Raw genomic sequence first — 26,600 nt, forward strand, 5'->3', positions numbered from 1 at the left:
TTTTGTGGAGACAGTCTCTCACTGTGTTCCCATGCTGGTCTTGAACTCCTAGCCTCAAGAAATCCTCCCTCCTGGGCCTCCCAAAGTGCTGGGATTGCAGGTGTGAGCCACCATGCCTGGCCCTCTCTATTTTTTTTTCATGTTTGAGAAACACTGTTTTGGGTCTTTTCCATTGGAATTCAGATGGAGGGAAATCAGATGTATCTTCTCTCGCACAAAAACCCTAACTTCACAATAGTGCCAGACTTCTCCAGTTACAGACGTGGTGGACTAGGGTAGCCAAGAACAGCCACAACCTTGGAGAACAAAGATGGCCGAGCTAATAGCTCTTCAACACTGCCAGAGCCTCCAGGCTGGCAGCTGCTCTGATGTCATGTCATTCCTAAAGCTTTGAGTGTGGAGATTGTTTTGCCATCCAGTTGACCATTTTATTGCTGGTCTTATTTTCTAGTATTTCTACTGTTGTATTCAGGATGTTTGAGATTTATGGCTCTATGGGATGACATGTTTCCTGTTGCTTATGTAACTTAGATGGAAGTAAGGGTGACTATGCTCTATGAGATCTAGATGTGATTAATCCTAACTTTCTATTCCTCCCATACTTGGCTCTGGAAAAGACCAGTGCCTCTCCAATGCTTCTGTGAATTTTGGGAGAGCTTATGGGCTCATGGTCACCTCTTGCTCCAAATTCCCACTTATGCAAAGAGTATATATATAAAATATATGAAGCATACCATATTTATCATATATATTATATATAACATATATACATTATATAACATATATAACATACATACATTATATATAACATATACACATACATACAACATATATGACATATATGTTGTATATACATGTATACTCTGTTGCCCAGGCTGGAGTGCAGTGGTGCGATCCTGGCTTACTGCAACCTCTGTCTCCTGGGTTCAAGCGATCCTCCTGCATCAGCCTCCAGAGTTGCTGGGACTACAGGTGCGTGCCACCATGCCCAGCTAATTTTTGTGTTTTTGTAGAGATGGGGTTTTACCGTGTTGGCCAGGCTGGTCTCATACTTCTGACCTCAAGTGATCCACTGGCCTTGGCCTCCCAAAGTGCTGGGATTACAGGTGTGAGCCACCGTGCTTGGCCAGAGAACATATTTTTCCCTCCGCAACTTGTGGCTGCTGCTGCTTTTATCCTTACTCTGGTCTCTACCTAAACATAGAATTCACTCTTTTTCTTTATTTCCACTAAAACTCACAAAGCTTTTACTTGTGTAGTAAGTGTAACCTAAGGTTTAGGGACATTTTGCAGGAGGGAGTGAAATAAAGGGAAGAGAGAGGCTTTTACTTCATGCAACACAAATGATTTAAAATCAAATATTCAACATCCCTCTCCTTTTTTTTTGAGAAGGAATTTTGCTCTTGTTGCCCAGGCTGGAGTGCAATGGTGCAATCTCGGCTCACTGCAACCTCCACCTCCCAGGTTCAAGTGATTCTCCTACCTCAGCCTCCTGAGTAGCTGTGGTTACAGGCATGTGCCACCATGCCTGGCTAATTTTTTGTATTTTTAGTAGAGACGGGGTTTCATCATGTTGGCCAGGCTAGTCGCGAACTCCTGACCTCAGGTGATTCACCCGCCTCGGCCTCCCAAAGTGCTGGGGTTACAGGCATGAGCCACCACACCCGGCTGACATCCCTATTCTTAAAAGTTTTTAGCCACACTGCCCTGTTACTTATCACCCACTCCTCTCATTTTTCTCTCCTTCTAACCCCAAATTTCTAGTTCTTTTTCTAACAGAATTGTTCTGCTGTCTCTCTTTTAGCCTTGTCTTTAGAATCTCACCTTGCACCTAACATAGCATGTCAGGATGTTTTCCCTAATGGCGTTCTTCCTAGATGCAGTCTGTTGTGAGGAGATTAGGCTGTTGGCTGCCCCATTGTACCTACTAAAGCTGCTCACTTTACGTTCCTCCTGTCTGGGAGTAGCACAAATATAAGCTTAGTGTTCACAAGGCACTTTCCCCTACATGAGCCTCTTTGGCTGTCAGAGAAGCTCTGAGTTGAGGTATCATGTCCATTTTACAGATGAGGGATCAGAAGCTCAGAGAGGTGGAATCATTCAAAACCATACAGCCAGGTAAGTGAAGGTGTAGGAATCTGCACTCAGGCCTGATGATTTTGAGATGTAACTCACGTCATCACACACAGACAGGATGCGTGCTGTCTGCTCATGCAGCAATCTGAAGTCACATGGGTTCCATGATAAGTGATTAACACACAACAACCTAGGTGTCCTTGGTGCAGCAACAGCAGCCCCTGCAGGTGCATGCATTCTACAGAATTGGGCTGCTAGTTCTCTCCCTCACCCCTCCTCTTCTTTCTCTCTTTTGCTGGCTAGCTTTTTCTCACTTTCAGGTCTAGGTATAGGACTGGCTACATAATTTGTGGGCGCCAGTATGAAATTAAAGTGCTAAGCCCTGGGCTGGGTACAGTGGTTCATGCCTGTAATGCCAGCATTTTGGGATGCTGAGGTGGGAGGACTGCTTGAGCCCAGGTGATCGGGACCAGCCTGGGGAACATAAATTTTTTAAATATTTTATTTTTTAGAGAGATCTCATCTCTCTAAAAAATAAAAAATTAGCCAGGTGTGGTATTGCATGCCTGTAGTACCAGCTACTCGTAGGCTGAGTTGGGAGGATTGCTCAAGCCCAGGAGGTCAAGGCTGCAGTGAGCTGTAATCATGCCACTGTACTCCAGCCTGGACAACAGAGTGAGACATTGTCTCAAAAATAAACAAGTCAATAAAAAAAAAATAAAATTCTAAGCCCCCTTTTCAAAAGTTATTTAGAATTTCAAAATAGTTACAGTAGAGCATTAAGCCGAACATGAGGCCCTTTAAAAACTGTATAGGTTGCAAACCCCCAAAACTAGCCCTGTTTGGAGGTTATGTCCCCCAGGAGGCATGTCCAGTCTGGAGCAGGTGCTTATCACAGGCTATTGTCATTTCTTCATTAAGCATCTGTCTTCCTATTAGTGTGTGAGCTTCTTGAGACCTATATCCTACTCACTGTTCACCTGGCACCTAGCACAGGCCTTGGCAAAGATCAGGGGCTCAGTGGATGCCCCATTGAGGGTTTGGGGCTCCTGAAGGTGGGACCTGGAGGAACCAGACAGTGAATTGTCATCTCTGGGCAGGACCACGGACAGGGCAAACCAAGTATGGTGGAGTGAGCCCCTGGGATTTGCCAGGGGTTTCAGATGTGGGGTGGGGGCAGAGGAGGGACCAATTTTCTCTTCCAGAGAGTGTGTTAATCATTTACTGTCCAGTACCTACAAACCCTGCTCCTCAAGGCTAAGTAAGGGGTGACAAGCCAAGGGGGTAGGGGACAGGCAGGTGACAAATGCTGGGTACGCAGTTTGGTGCCAGCCCTCCAGCCCTCAGCCTGGCTCCTTGACCCTTCTTTAGCCTCCTGAGGCTTCTTAGCCCCATCTTCCCTTTGGGTATCCTTACCCACCTCCCTGTTCAGCGGTGTGTGTGAGGCCAGGGAAATATCTCCTGCATGTCTCCTTAATACCAGGAGGGTTTCAGACAACAGTGAACCCCTCTGCATCCCACAGATTTCTTTTGGTTCTAAGTGACAGAAACCCAACTCTATGTAAACAGAAAAGGGTATGTATTAGTTTAAAACCTACAAGCTCAAGGATGGATGTATTTTTAGGTATCACTGGTCTTTGAGCCTAAATGATGCAATGAGAGCTCGGTTTCCCACTTTTCATTGCTCTCCACGTGGAGGGCAAGATTTCAAACTTCTTAAAAACGGCAGGAGAAAGCTTTGATTGGCTGGGCTTGGTTAATGAGCATATCCCTGAACCAATCCTGTGTCCAGCAATGGAAGCAAGGGCGGCCCTCCAGATTTTCTCCCTTCTGCTTTCCCCCAAAAGTAGGGCAGTGCTTCCAGAGGAGCTGCAGGAAGGCAGAGGTGGTTGCTGGACAGGCAGAGGTGCTGATGGCCGCCAATCTGCTTTTTGCAGTCTACCTAGCACCACCTCCTCTCCCCGGCACTGGCTTCTAGGCCTGTGGATCCTGATGCTTGTAGAGAAGAAATTGCTGGGCACAGGGAAATGCCTGGAAGGGGAGGCCTTGGCTGGTGCCCCAGGCTTGCTGTTTCCAGAAACCTCTCCCCTTCTTCCCTCAGAGCGGATCCCAGTGTTGTCGCCACACCCCAGGGTGAGGAGACCCCCAGGCAGAGCTTTCTAAGAGGGCTTCAACTCCAGAAAGCCTGTCTTTGAGGTTGGGAAACACTTTTATTTTGTTTTTAACTCAGAAATGAGCCAGTCATAACAAAAGGAAGACAGATGCTTTTGAAGAAGAATGAAGAGGAATGAAGTGCACCATTGCTGTCTGGGCTTTTCCTGCTCATGGCCAAGCAAGGCATCACTTCAGTGATGTGACAAGGAGCATCTTCAACACTTGGGGCATTTCTCTCTTTCAGACGTGCTAAGAGGAAAGACCAAATGTTGTCTTGGCTGACTCCATATTTAGTGAGGCTATATAAAGATTTCTCAGTCTGTGGTAGCTGAGAAATTGCTCTATGGGGCAGCATCTCACCGCTGTGGTTGCACTACCTATGGTAGAACAGGTGTGGGAAGGGGACTGAGAAGAGCCAAATCTCAAAACCAGGACATCTGGGTTCCATGCTGGCCCTCTCGTGACCTTCTGGTTGACTTTGGCTCCAGTTGCTGGGCCTCCGTTTCCCCAACTGTACTAGGAGGGGCTGGGAGAGATGACCGCTGCCACCCTTCTGTGCTCTAATTTCTGAGTCAGGGTCAGGTAGAGAAGGAAGACCAGCTAAGATTCTGGTTGTTCCTGCCTTTGCCACAGCCTTATTAGGTGACCTTGTGTACGTATTCTTCATGTTGGGCCTGTTTCCCATCCTTGAACCACCCACATCCCGTAGGAAGGCTGTATGAGCAGTGGTGTGGAGCAGCAGGCACGGAGCAGGGGTCTCTCGGGCCAGGATTCAGACAGCCTGCTCCTTGGGAGGCTCCACATTGAGGATCCCATGTTCTGGAAAACTCCAGCCTGGGACCAGCCCTCCAGTGGAGTCTGAGTCCAGTGCCCCCATTTCTAGGACTGCACCCAGTCACATGAACCTCGGGCCTCCCCAGCCTGCTGTGGCCACCTCTGCTTTTACTTTGCCTTCTAGACCCAGCAACCAATGTGGACAAGCCTCGGCCAAAATGTTCAATTATGCAAAGCCTCATTGAAGCCGGTTCTGAGCCACAGGGAGGAACTGCTGCCCAGTGGAACGTCATGGAAGCAGACATGAGTCCCATCCTCAAGTAGCTCAGGGTCCGGAATGGGGAGGGGACAGCGTGGGCATGTATCCAGTGCCGTAGAGAGGGGGAATGTCCTCAGTCCAGAGCTAGGAAGAGAAGATCCCATTGAAGGGGATCTAGGGAGATGAGTTGGAGCTGCCAGCTGAGGCTCAGCACCCTGGAGAAGTAAAACAGACTTTGGGGTGGCTCCATAGGCTCCAGGGGAGTGGGATGATGAGGCTAGAAAGGAGCATGGGGCCAAATCTCGACAGGCTGGCAAGGCCCCGAAGGGGAGTTGGGGCTGGAGAAGGTCGTGGGTTTTCCATATTAGTTAAGAATCTTGGGATTGCAAGTGATGGGAACCCAACTTGAACTAACCTAGTCAAAAAGGGCAATGTATCAGAAGAACAGAGAATCCAAGGAAGTCTTGAACAACGGAGCAGGTGAGGAGGGTGCAGAGTGCCTTCAAACCTCCTGAAAACAGCTGGCAGAAACCCTGGGAAGTGCTCTGATTGGCTGGTCCTGGATAACGAGCATATTCCTGAACCAATCACTGTGTCCGGGAGTGGGAGCAAGGATGGTGGGAGCAAGATTCCCTTCCAATAGGTCCCCTTCCTTACCCCAAAATCAGGGCTGCGCTTTCAGAGGAGCGCAGGAAGGGACCGCTAACCAGGTACTCAGACACCATCAGAACTCAGCTGTTGGTCCTGATGGTCTCTCTGTTGGCTCCATTTTTTTTTTTCTGTTTCATTGCAGACTAAATTTCTCTACACGGAGGAATCCTAAGGAAGTGATTTACCCGCCCAGCCTGGGTCAAATTCCCACCCTCGAATTAATCAGCTGTGGCCAGAAGTTGGGGTCACCTGGTAACAGGGCTGCTCTGCCGCTGTCAGCAGGAGGCTGGGATGGGCAGTTTATGAAGGAAGGGACAATGCCGAGCAGGCAACCCCAGAATTGTCCCCTGAGTTTCTTAGCGGAGGAATATGGCCCGATCTGACCTGCATTTTGGGATGAGTAGGCATTAAAGACGACAGGTTTTTTCCTTTTATTCATAAAAACAAATTTGCAACAATTTATTAAAAATCGATACCATGCAGTAGGGGTACGAGAAATTCCTCATTTACATTTGATTCTGGCAGTTCCAGTCTAATTTAAAGCGTTTTGTGCACTAACATCATTGGAAAATGCCTTCAGGCCGAAGCCTCTTCAGAAATGGACGGTGTGTTTGCTGCATATAAAAGAACAGAACCATTAAGTAGCTAGAGTCACTTCTGTGGGTCTTGTTATTTGCGAGGAAATTAAAAAAAAATGGGTGAACCTACAGTATCAGTAAGACAGAGAATGTACTTCGTGAGTTAACCTAGAAGACGGCGCACGCTCAGGAGTCACAAAGGGTTACAGACGCACAGGCTCACCTCCGACAGTCCAATACTTTTGTTTGTTTTCCTGCTATGCTGGAATAATATTTCTACAGGTATTTTTTTTGTGTGTGTGTATACATTATGTACAATTAATTGTCTCTTTCCCTTTGAAAAATTAATGTGGTCCTTTAAATTAAATTTGGTTTTGGTGAAATCAAGAAAGCAAGTAAATACTGGTAATACACAGTGAGTGACAACACCGATTTTTAGTGCCTAAACAGAGAATGACTTCAACTTGACCTGTGATGTGTTAACATTTTTTTTTTCCCTAAAAGCTACAGTACCTCCATAACCTCTCTTTGGGGAAGGGGAGCAGAAAGCTATGCTACGTGAAATAGGGTGCTTTGAAATGTTGGCGATGGTAAGATTCCTGTGGGCCCTTTTGTCAAAGCCTGGTGGAGAAAACAGTTTATTCCTGACTGCAGTGGTTCTGGGAAGAGATTATTGCCTGCCTGTTGAAGCTGCCAATAGGTTTCTTTAGGGAGTGAGCGAGCTGCTCAGTTGTGCAGACATCCTGGACATTGTCATTCAGGCCTTTCTTGAGCAGAGAATGAACCTGTCTAGGAATGTCAGAAAAGTCATTGGGAGCCTCCCTCCAGCCCGGATGTTCTGGGTAGAGGGCTGTGCTGGAAGCTTCTCTGGGCCAAACCCCCAGCTGTAGGGAGGGCTGAAGGTCAGAGTCATACTCATACCTCACGGATCAGGGTGGCTTCACTGTTTGGTACAAAGCTTTCCTGGACAAGATCAAGTTTCAATCCTCAGAGTGACCTTGTGAGGTAGGCAGGACAGGTGTTATTTCAACCCCAAGTTACAGAGGGGAAACTGAGGCTCAGAGAGACACTAGTGACCTGATCAAAGTCACGTAGGGAGTGGGCAGGGGACTGAGGACTTGAACCCAGGTCTGTCTGACTCCCAGGCCAGTGCTCTTAGGGGCTCAATTTAAAGGGAAGAATGATCTTATGAATGAGAATCAATCTGCTGACTGATCACCCCAGTGATCCCAAGGGGAGAGCTCACTGGCTTGTCTGGATGGAAGGCTGCCTTCTGGAAGCCAAGGGAAGCCCTCAGCCAGCAGCTCTCTCCCCTGTGTCTACAGGGATGTCTTTTAGCAGAATGCCTCCAATTCACTTTGGTCAGAAACAAAGTTAGTGGGGAAAAAAAAAAATCCCAGCCAGCCCTTGGGCCCTGATGAGAGAGGTTAAAGTGCACAATCTTCCTTTATCGTGTTTGCTGGGAACAGACATTCCATGATTAGCTCGGCTGGTCCCCCTGGTTACTGGGAGCATCCGATAGGAACACAAGGACATGGCCAACGTGGTGGGTGCATGACAGACTGTCGGTGAATGCTGCAGAGCGTGTCTGCAGTGACGTGCCCTAAATCCCCACGGTCCCAGGAATGGGTGTTATTGTGTTAACGTGTGGCATTTACCAGAGTAACAAACATCTCATTGGGTGACACAGGTCCCATCTGGAGCATGTAAGTCAGCCTGCTCCAGTGCTGCAGCCCTCGGCCTGCCTGCCCCAGGGCTGAGCCTGTCTGCGCTCCTGCAGACTCCCTGTTCCAGGAAGGCTGGGGTCGGCTGGCCTGGCAGCTGGGGGCCTGGTGGCCCTTCCCACCTCCTCCCCCAGAGTGGAGAAGGGCTAGCCTGAGGGGTCACAGCCAGTGATGTGTGTGCAGAGGCAGTTTCTTCAGAAGCCCCTTGCCTCTTCCCAAGGCTGCTTGAGCCACTCTGTGACTTCCAGCTGGAGTTCTAGTGCCTCTCTCCTTGTCTAGTTGTTTTTTTTTTTTTTTTTTGCAAGTTTGATATCCCAGCTCCTCCTTGTTTGCAGATGTTAAGGAAGAAGTCCCATTTCTGTTCCTCTTCTTTGTGAAGAAATAAGAACTTCACAAATAAGGCTCGAGGTCAGGTGCCAAGTCTCCCCCTGCCCCGTCCTGTCCACCTGAGTGCCATCTGAGTGGTCCTGAGAGGCCAGCCATGGTGCCCAGCTTCTCTGCAGCCAGAGCCGACAGTGTTTCTGCAGCAGACGCCTCTGCCCAGTGTGGTTCTGTCACGGGGGAGGCCCCGGGCCCAGGCCTCCCACCCTTACAGGCCCGAGACCATGACTCGGAAGGAGGGTGGCACATGTCTATGGCGGGGGCTGGCGGTGGGGCTGACGCAGGGGCTGACACAGCTGGCGTCCACGCCTCCGATGGATGGGAGGTAGGCGTGGTGGAGGATGGGGAGCTGGAGGGACAGCCGACGCTGGATGCTGGAGAGAAAGAGAGGGAGGAGTGTTAGTGAAGGCTAGCTGGGGGCTTACCAGAAAGTTCCTTGGACTCGCTTTGGCTAAAAAAGCTGATGACAGGAGCATATTTTTCTCTGAATCCAAGATCTGTCCATCCAATCATCTTAACCATTCAGCAATCCAGCAGGTATTTAATGAGGGCCCATATGTACCAGCTACTGCCCTGGGAATGACCAGGGAGACTGGAATAAACAAGGGAGATGAGTCTTCTTGAGCTTTGGTCCAGGATTTGGTGGTTATTATAAATGTCCTAGCAGAAAAGATGCTCCTTGACTTACAATGGGGTTACATTTCCATAAACCCATTGTAAGTTGAAAATATCGTAAGTTGAAAAATGCATTTAATCCACCTAATCTACCAAACATCCTAGCTGAGCCTTGCCTACCTTAAATGTGCTCAGAACACTTACAGTTGGGCCATATCATATAACACAAGGCCTATTTTATAAAAAAGTGTTAAGTATCTCATGCAATTTACTGAATACGGCTCTGAATGTGTATCACTTTCACACCATTGTAAAGTTTAAAAATGGTAAGTTGGGAACTGTCTGTATTACTAAGGACAAAGCTTTACCTTTCTAACAGGGCTTTGCTGCAAACCAGATAGTTCTCATTCTCTACTCTTGCAAACCTCCACAGGGCTTTCAGTTCCGTCCCTGAAAGACTTCTCGCCTCCTCTATCCTTCCTCTCTCTCGTCTGCCTCTGCTTTGCCCAGGACCGCATCTCTTCTTGCTGGGCAAATTCCCACAGGCTCTTCCAGCTTCTTTGGTAACTAGTGTTATCTTTCCAACACTAGGAAGCCAAGGAAGGGAAAAAAAGGACACTGATGTGATATTTGGGGCTCCCTAAGTTCCGTCTTTGGATCAGAATTTTCCAGGTGAATCTTCCATCCTTTCCACCTGTAAGCCCTGCCCTCTGGCAGCCAGTTTCCCTAGAAACCCTGCTCCTGGGTGCTCTTCTGCTGTTTCCCTGTCTGGAAGACTCTTTCTCTGCTTCCTGACATGACGAACTGTCTTTCCTTCAAGATCCAGTTTAAATATCACCTTGTTTGTGCTCACTCTCTGCTAAGAGAACCCTTCTTCTGCTAAGCAGAACCCTAGGTAAATACTCAGAAATGAAGCCAGAAAAAGCCGGAGGCAAGATGGAGCTGGGTGTGGGTTAGCACGTGATGGAGGAGCAGCAAGGGAAAAGGGAGCTGCCCTCTGACTCCCTTCTCATTGCCACACTCTTTTGGTCTTAATGGCTGTCATGTCACTTTGTTGAAAAGGCTGCTTGCGGCAAATGTGCCCAGGTGACTGCTCCTCTGCTTGGCTCAGCTGCATTCTTGCACAGTTCTCCATGGGTGCAACTTTCATACCGCATTCCTTGAGAGAAGGGACTGAGTTCTTATGCCTTCTTGTGTTCCCAGTGCCTGGCCACTCACGCGCAAAAAAAGCGAAAAACAAAAACCCCAGAGCTTAACAGAAACCCAATAAGCAAAAGAAATACTGCTATTCCCATTATAAAGAAGAGGGAAGAGTACAGAGTTCAGGTAACTTCCCCATGGAAACAAAACCAGAACTGGGGAAGTTGGAATTCTTGCTGCTTCTGTTCAACCACATTGTTTTGTGGTGGAGGCAAGTCAATTCATGGGGGCAGCCTTATCCCAACTGGGTGTACCCTTGGGGTTCATTTAGGTCACTGGTGGGTCCTGAGATAGATGGGTACAGATGAAGTGCTGCCCACACTTTCCAGAAAGACTCCTCCCAAGAGACACCTCACAGGTGTGCATGGAACTACAGTGTTGGAGATCTCATTCTGAAGTTAAAGTTGGACCTGTATAATGTCAGCTGAATCTGTGTCTTAAGGCAAGATCATGCTGGCAAGAAGTCCAGGACAAAAAGGGAAGAATAAACTGTGACCTGGGAAAAGGGCGCCCTGTCCAAGCACCCAGGGCAGGGCTATCTGCCTAGGCAAGGTGGGTCCTGTGGTTGTCAGAGCATTCTTCTGTCTGTTAGGATCCTGTTCACCTTTCATTCATTCAACAAATGCTTGTCAAGAACCTACTCACTGGCAGAACCTGTGTTCGGTGCAGGGGACACATGAAGGACAAATACCTTACTCTCAAGGTGCTTACACTCTACTGGAAGCAACTGCTAGGCAAACTGCTGACAAATTCCATGTAACTCTCACTCACTGTCCTAGACTGTAAGCTGGCCAGGCCTTGGAGCTAGTTGGGTTGACAGGCTATTAGCTCTAATACTAAGGAGCCCCAAATGATGCTGCAATTGGTGATTTGGCTGCTTTTGCTGGTTCCTCATTGCTTGTCACTTTCAGAGGCCAAGTTTTAAAGTTTGTATTTCTAACTTCTGCTTCCAATGTGCTATAAGATGGGAAGGCCTAAAATTGCCTGTGAGAACAAAGCTAACAAAGATGTTCAGGTCTTTGCTTTGATGTCACCATCTCATTGAGTCTTTTCTGACCACCCTATTTAAAATGACACTCCCTGACCCCCTTCTCTGCTTTTTCTCCAAAGCTCCTATTGTTTGACATGCCATGTCTTGCTTTTTTATTAAGCTATCATCCTTCTAGATGGAATGGAAGCTCCATGAAGATAGGAATTTTAGTCTGTTTTCTTCACTGCTGTAACCCTAGCACCTATGCCTGACATACAGGAGGTCTCAGTAAACTGTTAAGTAAATGCATTTAGCAAGGTTAAATTTTACACATAACAAAGGCAGCGTGCTGCGGTAGAGAACATGGGATTTGATGTTGGACAGATGTTGAGTTCAAGTCCCACTTCCTGCACGTAGCAATTGAGTGAGGTTTGGCAAGTCACCTCCCCTTTTTGAATATTAGTTTTTTCATCTGTAAAAAGCATTGTAATTGGACTGCATCATGGGATAGCTGTGGAAAGCAAATAAAATAATGGATGTGAAAACATGGTGCAAATTGCAAACTCTTGTGTGGGAGTGATGCATTTATTCTTCAGTTATAATTCTCAAGGAGAAGGTACTTACTGTTCTGGAGAGTTTATATCTTCTATAGGATCTTTGCATGTCCGAGAGGGCTCTGTTGTGTTCCACTGTAGCTGGGGATTTTGATCGAGGTGATTTTTTAAAATGGCCTTTCCTCCATCTGAATGCAAAAAAACAATACCACAACACGTTCGGTTAACTTAGTTTTTAAAAATCAACAATGCAACTTTTTGTAGGTTGATGCCCCAGGAGACAGAATGCAAAAGAGCCCATTATCCCTCTGTGTTCTCTAAGCTGAGGTCTGTGTAGCGGCTCTCCCGGGACCAAGGCAGTGAGCTGAGAAGCCTCCAGCAGTCAGGGATGGAAGCAATGTGCTGGGGATGTGTGTGGCATGCCCCGCGCTCTCCTTTCCAAGAACAAAAAGGGGAAAATCAAGTCGACTAATGTAGGAAACACAACTTAGAAACAAGAGGTTCTAACATTCTTTTTCACAGGCACATAGGGATGTAAGACAAAAAACCTCCAAGGTATATTTTTCATAGAGCAGCAAAGACTGCAAAGAAAAAGAATAGTCAGTAAACTGCTGGTGGGAGAATAAATGGACATAATCTTACTGGGGGGCACTGCTGATCTGTGTCTAACACCATAAAAGGAGCTATTTTTTACCTGGAATTTCCACTTCTCGAAATTATCCTAAGGAAACAATTAAGGATCTGTGCAAAGATATATACAAGATGTTCAACCTCGGCATCTTTTTTTTTTTTTTTTTTTTTTCTGTCACTCAGATCTTGCCACCAGTGGCATTATCTTGGCTCACTGCAACTTCCACCTCCCAGGTTCAAGCAATTCTCCTGTGTCAGCCCCGAGCAGCTAGGACTACAGGCGCATGCCACCATGCCCAGCTAATTTTTTGTATTTGTAGTAGAGATGGGGTTTCACCATATTGGTCAGGGTGGTCTCGAACTCCTGACCTCAGGTGATCCACCTGCCTTAGTCTCCCAAAGTGCTAGGATTATAGGTGTGAGCCACTGCGCCCAGCCTCAACCTCAGCATCATTTATAATATTAAAATGTTGGAACTCATCTGAAGTTGGTAATAATGGATTAGTTATATAAGTTATAGGACCTCCATTCAAAATAATGTTGTGTAGCCACAAAATATGGTGATTTAAATTCTCTCAACTCTCTTTGTGCTTCAGGACCATACAAGGAGATTTAAAGAAATATAAAAATCAGGTTCCCACCCGAGATTTGGATTCATGTGGTCTGGAGGGGTATTTGTTTTTGCTTCAGTGGGCAACCTTATATGTATGTCATTTTGCACCTATGTGAGTACAGATCCTAATTATTCATGAATTTTGTATTTGTGAACTCTTCTTCTGACTAAAATTTATTTGTAATCCCCAAATCAATATTTCAATGCTTTTGTGGTCATTTGCTGACATGCACAGTGTGGGAAAATGTGAATTGCCTGATACACGTGTTCCCAGCTGAGGTTAAGCAAGGTGATGCACTGCCTTAGTGCTTAGCTTTTATATTGTAAATAAGTATCTTCCTGGAGGTTATTTAGTGACACGTTTTTCACATTTTGTGCTGTGTGTTGGTGAGTTTGCTGTTTAAAATGGCCCCTAAGCACAGCGCTGAAGTGCTGGCTAGTGTCCCTAAGCACAAGAGGGCTGTGATGTGCCTTATGGAGAGAAAATACATGAGTTAGATAAGCTTCCATCAGGCATGAGCTATAGTGCTTTTGGCCGTGAGTGCAATGCTAATTAAACCATATATATTAAATAAGATGTCTTTTTTTTTTTTTTTTGAGACGGAGTCTCACTCTGTCTCCAGGAGGAGTGCCGTGGTGCAATCTGGGCTCACCACAACCTCCGCCTCCTGGGTTCATGTGATTCTCCTGCCTCAGCCTCCTGAGTAGCTGGGACTACAGGCATGTGCTACCATGCCCGGCTAATTTTTGTATTTTCAGTAGAGACAGGGTTTCACCATGTTGGCCAGGATGGTCTCGATCTCTTGACCTTGTGATCTGCCCACTTCGGCCTCCCAAAGTGCTGGGATTACAGGTTTGAGCCACTGCGCTCAGCCTAAATAAGATGTCTTTAAACAGAAACATGCATACAACAAAATTATATATTGATTGGTGGACAAAAATGTCAGCTTGTGATGTCAGCCTGTGAGAGACTCCCGGGAACTAATCCTGTATAGGAGCAATGGTTCAGTACTCACAATCCACTGTTGATGGAGGCTTTACAGAAAGAACATAACTACCACTACTGTGAATCAGCAGAATCGACTGTATATCCATACTGCTATGGTCTGAATGTGTCCCCCCAAATTCATGTGTTGAAACTGAATGACCAATATGATAGTGTAAGAGGTGGGGCCTTTAGGAGGTAATTAAGTTGTGAAGGCGGAGCCCGCATGGATGAGGTTAGGGCCCTTATAAAAGGGCTTGAGAAAGTGGGTTTGCCCCTTCTGCTCCTTCTGCCACTTGAAGATGCAGAGTTCCTCCCCTCCAGAGGATGCAGCAATCCAGGTGCCATCTCAGAAGTGGAGGCTGGACCCTCCCCAGACACTGAACCTACTGGCACCTTGATTTAGGACTCCCCAGCCTCCAGAACTGTAAGAAATACATTTCTGTTGTTTATAAATTACCAAGTCTGCAGTATTGTGTTATAGCAGCACAAAACAGACTAAGGCATGGAGAATAAATCCCAAAAGTGGGATTGCTGGGTCTGAATGATTTCTGTTTCAAGCAGCAGCATATGAGAATGCCTCTCTTATAACCTGTTTCCTGGCACTCTGAGCAGCTTTTTGATCTCTGATCTTCGCCAGTCTTTGAGGCAAAAATGGTATCTCATTGCAGATTTAATTTGCATTCCTTTAATAAGGAATGAGATTGATCATCTTTTCATAAGTGTAAGAACGATTTCCAGTTCCTTTTATGAGAACTCTCTTTTGCTCATTTTTCTTTCGAGATGTTGGTCTTTTTCTTACTAATTGGTATATAATTATATATACTTTTTGTATTGTTACATATCATTTCTCCTTATATATAAGGGCATAAGCTTGTTATCTGAGTTAATTTTTGGCTTTGTTTGATTTTTTGACTGTACTTATCATGGCTTTTGCATTATGAAAGAAATTCTTTTTGTACCTAAATTTATCAACCTTTCCTTTTGTGATTTCTGTTTTGCATCAAACTGAGACAGGTCCTCCACTCTCTGAGATTATTTTTTAAAAATTTTACTTTGGTTTCTTCTAGTACTTTCATGTTTTCATGTTTTATATTTAAATATTTTATTCATTGGAATTAATTTTTGTGTAGGTGTGAGTTTAGGATCTACCTTATTCTGCTCCAGATGCCTACCCATTTATCCCAATGAAATTTATTGAATAATTCATTTTTTCCCACAAATTTAAAATGCCCACTTCTACCAGATACTAAAGTTATTAGAAGTAATTTTTATTCTTGTAATTTCCTTGTTATCTCAATTTAAACGTTTTTGCAATAACCATGTTATATAATATTAATTATAGAATATTGCTACTGTAATAAGACCACTTATTACTTATATAATCAGAATAAAAGGCCAGGCATGGTGGCTTATGCCTGTAATCCCAGTACTTCGGGAGGCTGAGGTGGGTGGATCACCTGAGGTCAAGAGTTCAAGACCAGCCTGGCCAACATGGTGAAACTCCGTGTCTACTAAAAGTACAAAAAAATTAGCTGGGTGCAGTGGCAGGCACCTGTAATCCCAGCTACTCAGGAGGCTGAGGCAGAAGAATTGCTTGAACTTCGGAGGTGGAGGTTGCAGTGAGCCAAGATCGTGCCATTGCACTCTAGCCTGGGCAACAAGAGCGAAACCCCATCTCAAAAAAATAAAAAATAAATAAATAAACAAAGATTTTTCATTGATTTAAAATAATGTTATAACAAATTGATGAATACATGCGAATGGAAAAATCCAAGCCATAGAGAAATACAAAAAAGGTAATGTGGCTGGACGTGGTGGCTCATGCCTGTAATCCCAGCACTTTGGGAGGCTGAGGCAGGCAAATCACTTGAGGTCAGGAGTTCCAGACCAGCCTGGCCAACATGGTAAAACCCTGTCTCTACTAAAAAAAAGAAAAATACAAAAATTAGCTGGATGTGGTAGTGGGCACCTGTAATCCTACCTACTAAGGAGGCTGAGGTAGGAGAATTGCTTGAACCCGGGAGGCAGAGGTTGCAGTGAGCTAGGATCATGCCACTGCACTCGAGCCTGGGTGACAGAGTGAGACTCCATCTTAAAAAAAAAAAAGTAATGTAAAATAGTCCCTTCTCACTCACTTTCCACGATACCATTTCTTTTCACACGAGTGAATACTGTTAGCAATTTGGTGTTTGTTTTTCTAAACCTTTTAAAAAATGCATTCACACACACGTGTATGCATTTGTGTGTCCCATAATCATAATGTTGCTTTCAGCTTGCTTTTTTCATCTGGAGATCTTTCCATATCTGCACAAATAGACCCACCTCACTTTTTAATAGCTATAAAATGTGCCATGTTTGGCTATATCTTAATTAATGAAACCACCCCCAAATAATGAACATTTAACTGCAGTTTTTCTCACCTACAGACAGCACTGTGATGAACATCTCTGTGTTCATCTCTGCACACCTGGGAGTATTTGCAAGGGGCAGGTTCCTGCTAGTAGAACTGCCAGGTCAAGAGGTTTAACATGGAGCATTTAGACAGTGCCAGACTGACTTCTAATGCATTGCAGGAGAATGCTCATTTCCAAATACTCTTACCAACTCTGGTAACCTTTAAAATTTTTTTTCCAAAAGGTGGGGAAAAGTGGTTTGTGTGTTTTTTAAAAATTTATTTTTGTAGAGATGGGGTCTTGCTATGTTGTCCAGGCTGATCTCAAATTCCCGGACTCAAAGTGATTCTCTAGCCTTGGCCTCCCAAAATGCTGTGATTACAGGCATGAGCCATTGCGCCTGGCAGGTTTGTGTTACTGTAGCTTGCAATTCCCAAGTGGGTGGTAAGATTAAGCATTCTATCATAACTAACTGACCATTCTTTTCTTGCACATTGATGAGGTGTGTTTGCAACTGTGAAATATCGTTCAGAGAAGAAAGGGTAAACTATTCACTAAGAACAAAAGGGAAAATAAAATGTGCCTGACCCGAGTCAGGACACTGGGAGTGCTGGCCCCAGTGTGTAGGTGTGGAACTGGAAGCCGAAGGATGAGAAATCGAAGCCCCAGGCCCAGGCAGGGTGGGGCTCAAAGTGGACACTGAACTGTGGTCAGCAGACAGAGGTTCCAGATGCTCCAGCTCTGTGTGTGTGACTTCAGACCAGTTCCATGCCCTGTCTGAGCCTCAGTTTCTTCATCTAAAAAATGGAAGATGAACAGCTGGTGTTTGAAACCAAGGTCCCTACCACATTCTGGGGCCCTGGCTCTCTTACCTGTGCTCTCAGTGAAGTTTCCCAGGTTGAGGATGTCATTGAGCTCTTGGTAGTGGTTCTGTTTAATGTAGGTGGTCTTTTCTGGTGTGTCCTGCAGCTGCATGGTGACCTCTTCCAAGTCTTTATCCAGCTAGAAGACAAAGGTTCCAGATGAGTCAGGGTCCCTGGCCCAGCCCTGGCAGCTAGGCCACTAGGGCCAAAAGGTAGCTCACAGGGCTGGGCCTTTACCTGTATTCAGGAGTGCCCTGAGAATCAGAGGGGTTACTACATTTTGGTGAGGAGATGCAGAAGGATCCTGGCAACTCTTTGTTCAAGGAGAAGCTATGATAAGAGGGACCTGGGCTTTGCAATTATGTGTTCAGTGTAGGCTTGGGCCTTGATGAAGCAGACAAGCAAGCCCAGGGAGGTAGGGCAGGGAGAGCATAAGAGCTCAGGCTCTGGACAGGCCTCATGCAAACCCAAGGCTGCCTCTTACTTGCGGTGATGTTCTTCTGGCTTGTGAGAACCCAGTCTCAATTTCTTTTTCTGTAGAATGGGGTAATAATAGTACCTACCTCAGGGGGAGGTTGTGAAGATCAAACAAGATAATACATGGAAAGTTTAGCCCAGTGTCTGACACATAATAAGGGCAACTTGCTACTATAATAATATTACTATTATTACAGGGTCTCACTCTGTCACCCAGATTAGAGTGCAGTGGTGCAATTATAGTTTACTGCAACCTTGACCTCCTAGGCTCAAGCGATCCTCCCACCTCACCCTGCTGAGTAGCTGGGACTACAAGTGCACGCCACCATGCCTGGCTAATTTTTTTTTTTTTTTTTTGATGGAGATGGGGTCTCTCTATGTTCCTCAGGCTGGTCTTGAACTCCTGAGCTCAAGCAATCCTCCCACTTTGGCCTCCCAAAGTGCCGGGTTTACAGGCATGAACTACTGTGCCTGGCCTTAGAATTACTATTACTGATACTCAATAGGACCCACAGTGGGGAGGACAGACATGCAGGGCTTGCGAGCTCTGAGCCTCACACTATCATGGAGACTCTGTGCAGGGGCTCACTCAGAGGAGTTCATCAGGATGGGTCTCAGTTATCCCCACGTTTTTATTTTTAGAGACAAGGTTTCTCTATGTTGCCCAAGCTGGTCTCGAACTCTTGGGCTCGAGCGATCCTCCCACTTTGGCCTCCCAAAGTGTTGGGATTACAGGTGTGAGCCACGGCACCCGGCCCATTCTCAGGTTATACAAAAATCAGGTGCAAGTCCTGGGGCAATTCAGCCCCAGAGAAACCTGGGCAATATGAGTGTTGGTAGTTGTTGGGGGTGGTAGTCGGGATGGGTGGTGAACATCTGTGATATTATCATATCTGTATAATAGAATGGCTTTCATCCATGATTCCTGGCTGCTGTATCTCTTGTAAGAGTCTTTTGTTATAATGCTGGGGCATTTTAGGCCTCAGGAGCAGGCCTCATGAAACAGAATCACTCTCTCTGACCTTCTCCTGTCCTTTCTCACCTGCTCAAGGCAGGACTGTAATCTGATTGTAGGTCAAAAGACCTTTATCACAGAGACAGTCTTGCCCCATACCCTAGAGGAAGGAATGCCACAGAGAGGCCAAGAAAATTCTGAACAGAAAGGCCTTGCTGGGTCTAGATCATGCGTTTTTGTCCAATCACATTTCTACACAGTTGTCAATCATGCCTCGTGTAATGAAGCCTCCATAAAAACTCAAGAACAGGGTATGAAGATCTTCCGGATAGCTGAACACGTAAAGGTTCCCGGAGCATGGGGCCCAGGGAGACAGGGAAGTTCCACACCCCTTCACCCATCCTCGCTCTGTGCATCTGTTCATTCATGTCCTTGGTAATAAGCTGGTAAATGTGTTTCCCTGGGTTCCGTGAGCCCCTCTAGCAAATTAATTCAACCCAAAGCAGGATCCTGGGAGTCCCAACTTGAAGCTGGTTGGTCAGAAGTTCCAGAGTCCTGACTTGTGACTGGTATCTGAGGGTGGGGTGGGGGTCAGGTGGAGCCTTGGGGACTGAGCCCTCAACCTGTGGGATCTGAAGCTATCTCTAGATACGTAGTATTGGAATTGAACTGGAGGCACCCAGCGGGTGCCTGCTGCTCATTGGTAGGGAAAACCCCACACACATTTGGTCACAGAAGTCTTCTGTGTTGACCGTTGTGTTGGTGCAAGAGCACAGGAAAAACATGGTTAGAGGATTTTTCCAAACAGCCTCCTGCTGTAGTGTACGGGAGGAGACCTGATAAACTATCAGATGCTGTTCTCATGTCAGGAACACAGCCATGAAACTGTTTAATATGTCTTCATGTGGAGGAGGAGGGAGAGAGATACTCTTTTCTATGTGATTTAAATGGCAGGAGTAGGATCAAAGGGTGGGGACAACAGGAGGCCAGATTGTGATTCATTCCCGGGAAAAATAACACAACATTTTAGAGTTTTAAATAGTGGCTTGGGTTTCCTAACGTGAGTGAACTCTTCATTGCTGAAGTGTGCGAGTAGAAGCGAAACGCACAGTGACATGGTAGTACTCATCATGAGAGGTCTGATATTGAAACAGAGCCCGTAATGGGCTCTGGGGGACAGAAACCCGTCTTAGTTTGCTCTGGCAGCTGATGGTGGGTTGCCTCATCCTAAAGCAGTCATCTTTAGGTGCTCAGACAACTGTGTGGTGGCTCTCTGTGGCAGAATTCGGTGAGCTCCTCAAAAGGCTGCCAGATCTAGCAAATAAAAATCCAGAATGTCCAGTCAAATTTGAGTTTCAGATACTGAGTTCTTTTTTAGTATAAGTATGTCCAAGTATTATTCGGGCTATACTTTTACTGAAAATATGATTGGTTGTTGATCTGAAGTTTGAATTTAACTGGGCATCCTGTATCTAATCTGGCAACCCTATGTCTTAATTCTTCCTTGCAGCTGTCCAGCTAGAGACGACGTTTCCCAGCTTCCTCTCTCACTAGGTGTGCTCATGTCAGTTTTTGCTGATGTGACTAGGGCAGAACCAAAATATGCACAATTTTTGGTGTTACTGCTTAAAAGGCAATCCCTCACGTGGACTTTCTATCTTTTCCCCTCCTGACACTGTGAACAGGACATGCCGTCCACCCAGCTCTCCCCCTATGAATGAAGAGAACACCCTGGAGACTGGGGGAAACCAGAGGGCAGGAACCGAGCCCAGCAATGACCTTGGGGAGCAGAGCTGCTCCACCCGGGCCCTCTCTTTTCATGGCCATGAGGTAAAAGGGAAATAAACATATTTTCTCTGGGCCACTTTATTTTGGGGCCTTGTTTAGCTAGCATTGTAACCAATGTACTTTCCTTGGTCCCTTTCCTGTCCCCCTCCCTAATCAGAATTCCTCTATTAAAGCAACACACAGCCTGCAGAGCATGGGTCCAGGCATACCTCCAACCCAAAGGGAGGGGTAGAGGAGGGGAGGTAATTTGTTTTCCCTTCCCTGGTCTACAAGCCAAGCCTGGTTTGGGCACAAGGCAATCTGGCTATGGTCTCTCTGGAATATTCAAGAACTAGTTGAGGACCCTCAGGACAAAGGCGAGGTCTGCTGCAGCACTCTCTCGAAGTTTCTTTTCACGTTCTCTTCTCTTGCACATCATATAGATGTGGTGGTTGCTGGGTTGTGCTGGGGGAGTGAAAAACTGAGAGGGAGAGAGACACAGATAAAGAGACACTGACGTAGGAAGCTATGATAATCCGGAAGCTCACAGATCTCTCTGAGTTCCTTTCTGTCTGGGGATGGCTTGAATCAGGTGTTGCTGGCCTCCAAGAGCCTGGGCGAGGTGGGCAATAAGCTCGTGTTGGATTCTGACAAATGCCTCTATGTGGTTTATGTCACCCCTGGCTCTCGCAGCTGTAACTGCAGCTGATAAGACTGCACGGTCATGCTGCAGGGATGGTCTAGAGGAGCCTGAGAGTCCCTGCACAGGGTCAGAGGGGCTTCAGTGGCAGACGGGGCCCAGCTACCAGATGCAGAGGGGGGTACCTCTGTGATCTTCATTCGCAGGCGATGGTTTTCTGACTGTAGGCCCTCCAGGCGGGATGTGCTGGCTTGGTTCACACTGGTGACCGAGGTGGACGTTTTAGAATCTTCTTTCTTCTGATTCTGAGTGAACTGGAATCGCCTGTTCTGCGTTGCTGCATCTGGGTTTGTTCTCAGGGTGATGAGCTGAAAGGACAAAGGTGGGGGCGGGGTTGAAGAGACAGCCCTGGGTCCTTCCTCCCATCCCACTTGGCAGACTCTCCCAGCAGATCCTGCTCTGGAGGTGACAAGAGGCCCCAGGAAAGCCACAGGCTGGGAGTCAGGAGACCTAGGCTCAGGCCAGACTCTGCTACTCGCTTGTGTGTGACCTGGGGCAGGCCCCTTCCCCTCACCAAGCCTCCATGTCCTTCCTGGTCACTAAGAGTCTAGTCTCCTGACCCTGATGTCACCTGCATCCCAACCAGGGCCCTCGAGGCCTCACTCCAGCTGCCTAGCACGCTGCCTTAGGCCTTGCTCCTTGTGGAAAAAATAAGCCCCGAGGGCAACAGTTGTGACAACAAAGAGATAGAGGAGAGCGAACGCCTCTGTTAAACCATTGATGAGTTCTGGAAGCAGGCTGGTAACAAGCTCTGTCACTGACAAAAGCTTGTTTTTTAGCAGCTTAAAACAACACATGGTTATTATCTCACAGTTTCCGTGAGTCAGGGGTCTGGGCATCGCTTAGCTGCATTCAAAACATTTTGTATAGAAAACAAAAAGTTGCCACTTGACCCTTACCCGCTTATTCTAGAAACATCTCCAGTCGAAGCAGGAGCTGAGTGACCCATGGCCCCTGCCCGTTGGGACTTCATGGTCCAGAGGCGTGGGATGGGGATGAAGGAAGGACTCAATCTTCACCAGGCTAGCGGGTATCAGGGACAGCCTACCACAGTGCCATGGCCTGCTGGGCTGGAGGGATGGTGGGGGGAAGGGAACTCCAAGGGAAGAACTGGCGTCTGGCAATGCAGGGAGGCCTGGGGGAAATGGAAGGGGAAGGGCAGGCTGGGTGGTGGTGGACAGGGTTCTCTGGGGAGACTAGAGGAGACCCGAGGGTCCTGAGAGCCAGCCCAACATCAGAAACTTGATCCTAGAGCCAGAAGGACAATGGGGAGCTACTGGGCATGACAGAGCAGAGTGCCGCAATTGAAGCTTGGCTTAAAGAATCATCTGGCCTCTTTGTTAGTCTGGGCAGGTGTGGACGACTAAGGCGTGTACACCAGAGGTATTCCAGTGCAGAGCTCACAGTGCCTGGGGGCTGACTGCATGCCCAGGAGGATGGAGGCACCATGGGTAGCCTGTTTGCTGAAAGGGACTCAGGTGATCTTTCCTCTCCCCTGCTCTGAGGCAGATGCCTCCCACTTGGGTCAGTAACCCCATCCCAGCTTTGCAACTCCGTGTCCTGTTCTTTCCTTTTTTGGAGGGGCGGGTAAAGGGTCTCACTCTGTCACCAAGGCTAGAGTGCAGTGGCGCAATCTTAGCTCACCACAACCTCTGCTCCTCCAGGCTCAAGCGATCTTCCTACTTCAGCCTCCCGAGTAGCCGGGACTACAGGGGCATACCACCACACCTGGCTTTTTTTTTTTTGTATTTTTAGTAGAGATGGGGTGTCACCATGTTGCTCAGGCTGGTCTTGAACTCCTGGCCTCAAGTGATCCTCCTGCCTTGGTCTCCCAAAGTGCTGGGATTCCAGGCACGAGCCACCATGCCTGGCCACCTTCCTTTACTTTTGAGACTCACTTAGGTCAGGCTTCCCTCGACACAGATCACCCTACTGCAGGGGCTCCTAAGAAGAAAGGCCTCTGGCTCACCCACCCATTGCAAGGTAGGATGATGTTTGAAAAATTTCTCTTCAAGGTGGTCCTGAAGGTCAGCCCTTCAAGTAAATGGAACACATAAGTGGCTACTAAAACCAGTTATTTTTTTGGACCCAACAATACTACTACTGTGACTCCACATTAAAGGAATAATTGGAAAAAAGGAAACTGTGTTATGCAGAAAAAATGTTCATTTCTAAAATCCAGTGCTCACCAATATAAGATCAAGTGGACAAGCAAATTAAGGAAATTCTCTCAATGACAGTTATGAATGTGGGAAAATACAAAGGACAAAACATTAAGCAAAGAACAAAATGTGTACTATAGTTATGGCCATATCTTAAAAAGTATCACCATAGGCTGGGTGAGGTAGCTCATGCCTGTAATCTCAGCACTTTGGGAGGCCAAGGCTGGAGGATCGCTTGAGCCCAGGAGTCCAAGACCAGCTTGGGCAACATAGGGAGACCCCGTCTCCATAAAAAATTAAAAAATTAGCCAGGCGCGTCGTGGTGCAAGCCTGTAGTCCCAGCTACTTGGAAGGCTGAGGCAGGAGAATCGCTTGATTCTGGGAGGTTGAGGTTGCAGTGAGCCGAGATCGCATCACTGCACTCCAGCCTGGGTGGCAGAGTGAGGAAAAAAAAAAAAAAAAGCATCATTTCCTAGCCATTAAGAAAAAGGCTGGAAGGAAACACATCAAAAACATTAACAGTAAAGAACACCCCAACAAAACATCACCAGTGATTATTTTTGGGTGGTGGGACTATGGGAGATTTCTGAAAAACCTGGCCTTTACTACTCTGCATTTTCTGAATTTTCTATAATGTGAATTGTCTTCATCATTAAAAAAAAAAAAGGAATGGGTAAACCTTTTAGAGAATGGAGAAAAGCCAGCAATGCCCCTGTGCTGGAGTCGGAGGGCAGAGGCCAGGTGGTGGGGCCAGCGCCTGTACCTTCGGCACGAATACCAGGCAGAGGGTGATGGTGCTGCAGAAGATGATGACCAGAGCCACGATGCAGAACTGCACATTGGGCTGGTCCCGGGTCAGGAAGGAGACCGCAGCCCCGATGATGCACATGATCCCCACGTTGTAGACACTCATCCCGATGTACTTGCTGTCGTTGAGTGCAGGGATGCTGACGTTGCGGGTCTCCCAAGCTAAGAAACAACCGAACAACTGAAATAGTGAACAGAAAGGGAAGAGATGATCGTTACCAAGGGGCGGCACACACCCGCTGCTTTGAGAAGCTGTGGAGTGGAGGGTTACTCAGGAGGTAGGCTGCAGGGAGGGAGGGTTGGGGGCCTTGCTGTCAGCCAGGTCTTCTGGATGTCACCATCTGTCTCCACTTGTGGCCCTGCTGAGTTGTCCTGCCGAGCAAATGCAGACTGGGGATGTGACAGCTGTCCAGTTTTCCTGCATCCCTATGACTGGTTCATGCACAGACCTGCCCAAGGCTACAGTGGAAGGGAACTTCAGATAAGATCTCAGCCTTCTCCCTCACTCTCTAGGGAATACTAAGGCCCAGAAGGGTGAAGAGGTCTGCCCAAGGCCACACAGCAATATGGTAGCAAAAATGGGCTGTGTTTTTAGAAATTCACTCCAGTCTTTTTTCTATTAAACTAAGCCAGATCCCTTGTGTCTGAGACTTAAATTGTCCCCAAGTGCACATAGACACCCAGAATACAGACTACATTTTCCAGCTGCCCTAGAGGCTAGGCGTGGCGTATTGCTAGCTTCTGTACAATGCCTGTAAATAGAAGTGGTGTGCACATGTTCTGGGAAGTGTCTTTAAAGGGAAGAGGTGTTGCTTTTCCTCCTTCCTAACAGCTGGAGTGGAATGTGATGGGTGGAGCTTCAGCATCCGTCTTAGATCACAAGGCTATGATGTGGAACCTGTGTAATGATGATGTGGGGGCTGCAAGATGCAAGGAGCTGAGATTCTGGGAGCCTTACCCCAGCCCTAGACTGCTTACCTCTGGACTAGGTTTACCTGAGAGGAACATTTCTTGTCTCTTCAACCATTATTATTTTGGGTTTTTCTGTGACTTGCAGCTCTCCTCCTAACCAATAGATGTCTCGACAGAAATGGACAGGGTAGAGGCCAACTATGATCTGAAGCAGGGTGTCGAGGGTTTAACCCTTATGGGTGGTCTAAGGGGAGGGCGGGCTTCAGGGACAGTGCAGGTGGGTGTAGGGCAGAATGGTGGTGTGGTGGGCAGGAGGAAGAGCCAAGATGGCTGACTGGTACAGGGACCTCTGCTTTAGTGCAGCCCCTCCAATAGGCCTTCTCACAAAGGCCCCTCTTCCCTTTGGCTTCAGCAGGGCAGCTTCAGGCGTCTGACAGCTGCATGAACCATTTAACATCACACTGAGGACCTGTGTTTAGAGATCTGATGGCAGCATAACGCTGTATGGTAGAAGCAGGGCTGGACACCAGGCCGGGGGATATGGAATCTGCTCTGCCATCTGTTGGCTGGGTGACCTGGGCAAGTCACTTCACCTCTCAGGACCTCACTTTCAATGTCTGTGGACTGGGAATAATAATAATAATATCTATGTCACAGGGTTTGTGTGTGGATGAAATGGGAGGATGGATGTCAAAGCACTCTGTAGACTGAAATGTTCTGTACCAAGGTTAAGTTCAAAGCTATTTGAAATTGATCTTATTTTATACAACCATGATTGTTTTCCTCTCCCTTGTCCTTTATCCTTTCTCTAAATGTGTTATCTCACAGCCTGATTTATTCCTTTTAAAAAATTCCTTTTAAAATGGGGAACCAGGCTAGGCGTGGTGGCTCACACCTGTAATCCCAGCACTTTGGGAGGCCAAGGCGGGTGGATTATCTGAGGTCACGAGTTTGAGACCAGCCTGGGCAATGTGGTGAAACCCCAACTCTACTAAAAATATAAAAATTAGCTGGGCATGGTGGTGCATGCCTGTAATTTCAGCTACTTGGGAGGCTGAGGCAGGTGAATCGCTTGAACCCAGGAGGCGGAGGTTGCAGTGAGCAGAGATCCTAACAGCCATGCTACCAATGGGCCACCAAGCCACTGTGAAGGTTTCCACAATAAATGTGGGCTACTCTGGGGACCTGGTGGTTGGCTGTAAATCTCTAAAGAGTGTCAGGAGGAAACACAAAGTAACTTGTTCTTAGGACCTCAAAAAGTAGAATGAGGATTCATGGGCACAAGTTACACTGAGGAACATTTCCGCTGAGGATTAGGAAGAACTTTCTAGAAAAGCACTCCATCTGTGGGTTGAATGGTGACTCTAGAAGATATGTCCGTATCTTAATTCCTGGAA

At 47.0% G+C, this 26,600-nt stretch overlaps 1 protein-coding gene and 1 long non-coding RNA gene across 4 annotated transcripts in view; one reads left to right on the forward strand and one right to left on the reverse strand.

Moving 5' to 3' along the window:
* LOC129047949 (uncharacterized) overlaps positions 1–20,672 on the forward strand; it is a 37,646-nt gene extending 16,974 nt beyond the window's left edge. For both annotated transcript variants that reach the window (XR_008509873.2, XR_008509874.2), the window contains one exon: positions 20,541–20,672. This is a non-coding gene — a long non-coding RNA (uncharacterized LOC129047949). The remainder of the gene's footprint in view (positions 1–20,540) is intronic.
* Positions 8,496–26,600, reverse strand: part of GABBR2 (gamma-aminobutyric acid type B receptor subunit 2) — a 413,665-nt gene continuing 395,560 nt past the window's right edge. For both annotated transcript variants that reach the window (XM_024252745.3, XM_054520353.2), the window contains 5 exons: positions 24,248–24,472; positions 21,448–21,630; positions 17,433–17,562; positions 12,007–12,124; positions 8,496–8,971 (listed from right to left, as the gene is read on the reverse strand). In XM_024252745.3, coding sequence (XP_024108513.1) covers positions 8,806–8,971; positions 12,007–12,124; positions 17,433–17,562; positions 21,448–21,630; positions 24,248–24,472 — 822 coding nt within the window. In that variant the 3' untranslated portion in view covers positions 8,496–8,805. The remainder of the gene's footprint in view (positions 8,972–12,006; positions 12,125–17,432; positions 17,563–21,447; positions 21,631–24,247; positions 24,473–26,600) is intronic.

The sequence above is a fragment of the Pongo abelii genome, chromosome 13 (assembly GCF_028885655.2).
Source record: "Pongo abelii isolate AG06213 chromosome 13, NHGRI_mPonAbe1-v2.0_pri, whole genome shotgun sequence".
NCBI classification, from domain to species: domain Eukaryota; kingdom Metazoa; phylum Chordata; class Mammalia; order Primates; family Hominidae; genus Pongo; species Pongo abelii.